The following is a 4,614-nucleotide window of genomic DNA, read 5'->3' on the forward strand; positions in this document are numbered from 1 at the left end:
TGCTGTCTGTGTGGGGGAAAACATTGCTACATCTAGTCTGATCACATCTTTGCCATGGGGCTAAGAGTTAGAACATGAGTGCTGCTTCAGAGATGATCAGCTGACACTCACCTGAGGGAACAGGAAAACAGGCAGACGCTGCATGCTGAATGGCACCATTTTCCCTATATATTGTACTACTTTGTATCAAGGCCCATAGGGCTTGGTCAAAGTAGTACACTATATACACGGAATAGGGAGCCATTTGGGACACAGAAGACAATCCTTGCTGCTTTTAGAAACACTGGAACCATTCATGTAGCAACGATGTTACCCTGCAGTTTGAGGGAAAGTACATAGAATGTACCAAACAACACCATAAATGGATATAACCTCGTCCAGAACCTGGTTGTGATACAACACTACCTGTATGGTAGAGACAAACATGAGTCAGTGAAAACATAATTTTACATTTTAATTCACATGTAATACATTGTAGACTGCTGCTTTTGCGGGTAGCTTCCATAGCTCTCTGCAGTGTACTCAAAGTAACTGTGGTAAGATAGCTGATAATACAATAGTTTCCATAGCAACTTGTCCAGTTCAGTGGTCACATCCCATGTGACAAGACACAGAAAGAGAAGAGGTTGCCAAGTCAACCATTTATAATCGGTCTGACAAAAAAAATGAATGAATGTGTGCCTTTCATCTTATAATACAAGTAGTGCTACATCTTGGCTGAACTTACATCTTGGCACTAAAATATTTTCAATTGAAACAGGGACTGCTTAATTTCAGCATGGAAAATTCCCCAATAAAACAGACATGATACTAGCTGTTTTATTTTCATACTGTATGAATAGGAACTGGAGGGCAGGCAAGAATATAATGAGGTCACTGATACTTGACCTTATAAAAAAAAAATAGCACAAGTTCAACTTTGTTACACCATATTCATGGGCTGCTGTTTCACAAAATGTGCGTTTGAAACAGCACCAACAGACACCCCAGAACCAGTTTCACTGACCACTGCCTCCAAGTGATATATGACAATGGGTGTCAGTGTTGTTGCTGTGATTGGTCTCAGAGAAGTTCAGTTTTGTCGCCTGGAAAATGTATTTATGTACATAGTAACCTTTGACAACCCTTGACAATACAACACAATACAACACCACAAGCAACACGGTGATGCACAAGTATCTCAATTTAAGACAAGTTAAAAACAGTTAACTACAGTTATATTTTTTGCTTCTTTCCCGTTGGATTGTAGCACAGTTTTTATTCGGTAATTGACATTCTGGTCTGGCTCTGAGTTTCCACACAACACGGACAGGAAATACAGTGCTGTGAATAGGAGCTAACATAATACAAGTGTTTATCAATCCCTAACAACAACCAAGTCACAAAAGCAGATCGTGGGAAGTGAAAACGGAGTAAAAACAAAGTAGATAAGTATTTCCAAAGATTTGGGAGTATTACAAACTGTAAAGAGGCAATATACATTTGTTACAGTTTTTAAAAGTATTAGGATTCAGCTTTGTCGTCAAGATTGAGGTGTTCTGGCCCCATTGGTGAAAAAGAATGAAGCAGGTACCAAGGGAGGCCAAAGTACCAAGAACCAAGTGGTTGTGGGCATAGGAGAAGACTGAAGGAGCCTCTTCCCCTGCACATTGGGCCAGAACCATTGGGGTTGATGGCTCACCTCATCCCTGCTTGCAGTTTCTCCATGTCAACTTTGCGCTGCTCTGCGTTAGCCTGTGAGCGTCTCAGCCTGTCTCGCAGCTCCTGCAGGTGGTCCAGTGTGTCCACCAGCTCTCCCTTCACAGTCTTCATCTGGCTCTCCAGCAGCTGGGTGCGGTGCAGGGAGTTCCTCCTGTCTCTCCTGGTGAAACGCACCTTATCCTCCAGGTCCTGGACTGCACCGGACAAGGCCCAGAGAAGAATAAGATTAGAAACAGTCACTCCAAGGGAGAGGTAACATTTTGAGCCAGTTTCCTGGACCCAGATTAAGCTTAGTCTTTGAGTAAAATCTGACATGCATTTTAGTCCAGAACTAGGCTTAATCTCTGTGCCTTGGAAACCAAGCCCTTAAGACACAGACATTCAGAGAGAAAACAAATCTAAGAGATGCTAAAATACACATGGAGAGCATCAGTCCAGAACAAAGAAAGTACTCAGAAAGTACTCAGAAGAATCATTTGATGACATGGTTTCATGCTAAAATATACACTATCAAAAGTAGATACGGTCTATAAAATCAAGGGCACTATCATATTAACTACATTTGAATGACTTAAATCCTTGAATGACAGTTTATCCATAGCACTAAAACCATGAAGTGCTCGTGCAGTTCAGAGAAGAAACTGAAGTCAATTAGCGTAAGGATATTGATACAGACCCATGTCGTCCCGGGTGTCCCGTCCTTTACTTTCCGTACCAGGCTCAGGCTTCTTGTCCAGCTTTCCTCTGGTCTCGGCTAGCATCTTCTCCATCTTGGAGAGCTGGAAGGCCTTCGTGACGCTGTCTCTCCGTATACGCAGCATCTGCTGCTCTCGCTCACTCAGCTCACCCTGAACCTTATTCATGTCCTCTGTTAACTGCCTACAGGTCAGGAGAACAGACGAACCCTGGCTCTCAACAGGGGCTTACGGCTGCTAGACACGCTACGTCTGTAAGAGGTCACCCTAAAGTCGTTTGCACTGATTATGATACTTGACAACACAAAAGGTAGAAGGATTTTGGGAAGTCTAGAGAAGTCAGTCACATACAAGTGCACAATATTCTGCGTGTACTGGTTCCCTGGTCTGGATTGAAAATCTCTAAGCTATTCCTTCTACTGGATGTAGTGTTTGTCCTGCTCCTGAGTGCTCCAGCTGATCTTTTGGGGCTGGGCTATCTAGGCCTCTTATATAACCCCAACAAAGAGCAGAAAACAACCTCCAAACAACTAACACTGAGTACAGACCGTTATAATCAGACAAGTCATAAGACTGGCTTCACCAAGCCCTGCAGCTAACTGACATTATACACTCGACCAGCCGAGACATTAGGCTCAATGTTGAAGGAGAACATTTAACTCAGTACAAGTCTATTTAGACAAATATGACACTTGAAGATGCCAGGGTCACAGTAACTCAGCAGGGTCACAGTAACTCAGCAGGGTCACAGTAACTCAGGGAGTTAAACTGGCCATATCAAATCCATTCCCAGCAACTGAGAGAGGCCTAATAACACCAATTAATGGAGCACTCTAACAACTATCGATTAAAGGACCGAAATGTCGCTGGTTCAAATACCAGAGCCGACAAGGTGAAACATCTGCCGATGTGCCCTTGAACAAGACACTTAACCCTAATTTGCTCCAGGGGCACTGTACTACTATGGCTGACCCTGTAAAACAGATTTCACTGCACCTTTCCTGTGTATGTTACAGTAAAAAACATTCTCTAAAAACAAACAGCTGATATTACACAACTACATAATAATGTCCAAACCAATGTTAGAAATCCCATCATACTGTATTCTGTTGTCTTTCATAATAAAGTATTGTATGTTGTCAAGACCAGCATCTTTACAAAGACATCTAGTTTAATTAATCACACCCATTATGGGACTAAACCTAACCATTCTTATATTTTATTTTATTTATTGTAATTTCACATTTATTTAACCAGGTAGGCTAGTTGAGAACAAGTTCTCATTTGCAACTGCGACCTGGCCAAGATAAAGCATAGCAATTCGACACATACAACAACACAGAGGTACACATTGAATAAACAAAATGTACAGTCAATAATACAGTAGAGAGAAGGGGGGAAAAAATCTATATACAGTGAGTGCAAATGAGCTAGATTAAGGCAATAAATAGACCATGGTGGCGAAGTAATTACAATATTGCAATTAAACACTGGAATGGTAGATGTGCAGAAGATGAATGTGCAAGTAGAGATACTGGAGTGCAAAGGAGCAAGATAAATAAATAAATACTGTATGTGGATGAGGTAGGTCGATAGATGGGCTGTTTACAGATGGGCTATGTACAGGTGCAGTGATCTGTGAGCTGCTCTGACAGATGATGCTTAAAGCTAGTGAGGGAGATATGAGTCTCCAGCTTCAGAGATGTTTGCAGTTCGTTCCAGCCATTGGCAGCAGAGAACTGGAAGGAAAGATGACCAAAGGAGGAATTGGCTTTGGGGGTGACCAGTGAGATATACCTGTTGGAGCACGTGCTACGAGTGGGTGGAATTACATTCTATAAAGACTATCCGTCTAAAGCTCCCTCCACTATTTCCTTCTTCAGGCATACAGGTGTCTGACTTTGCCTCATTTAACTTTTTTTCCCACCCATTTTTCCTCCCAATTCCAATTACAATCTTGTTTCAACTCCCCAAAGGGTTCTGGAGAGGTAAAGATTGAGTCATGCTTCCTCGAAACATGACCCACCAAACTGCACTCCTTAACACCAGCCAGCTTAACTCGGAAGCCAGCTGCACCAATGTGTTGGAGGAAGCAGTGTTCAACTGATGACCGAAGTCAGCCTGCAGGCGCCCCGGCCCGCCACAAGGAGTCACTAGAGTGCAATGAGCCAAGTAAAGCCCCTTCACAGCCAAACCCTCCCCTAAGCCGGACGACGCT

At 42.8% G+C, this 4,614-nt stretch overlaps 1 protein-coding gene across 1 annotated transcript; it reads right to left on the bottom strand.

Annotated features, from left to right (window-relative positions):
• Positions 1–445: 445 nt before the first annotated feature.
• Positions 446–2,876, bottom strand: si:ch73-389b16.1 (uncharacterized). Its single transcript, XM_035736635.2, has 2 exons — positions 2,378–2,876; positions 446–1,895 (listed from the first exon to the last, which is right to left on the bottom strand). Exons 1-2 carry the CDS (start codon positions 2,562–2,564, stop codon positions 1,678–1,680), a joined length of 405 nt encoding a protein of 134 aa, XP_035592528.1. The 5' UTR covers positions 2,565–2,876; the 3' UTR covers positions 446–1,677.
• Between the last annotated feature and the right edge of the window lie 1,738 nt (positions 2,877–4,614).

The sequence above is a fragment of the Oncorhynchus keta genome, chromosome 26 (genome assembly GCF_023373465.1).
Source record: "Oncorhynchus keta strain PuntledgeMale-10-30-2019 chromosome 26, Oket_V2, whole genome shotgun sequence".
In the NCBI taxonomy this organism is placed as follows: Eukaryota; Metazoa; Chordata; class Actinopteri; order Salmoniformes; family Salmonidae; genus Oncorhynchus; species Oncorhynchus keta.

Excerpts from the sequence above, each read along its gene's own strand:
- si:ch73-389b16.1 (XM_035736635.2), bottom strand. The coding sequence starts at position 2,564 with ATGAATAAGGTTCAGGGTGAGCTGAGTGAGCGAGAGCAGCAGATGCTG. Across the intron at positions 1,896-2,377 it reads GGACACCCGGGACGACATGG|TCCAGGACCTGGAGGATAAG; the intron begins GTCTGTATCAAT and ends TGTCCGGTGCAG.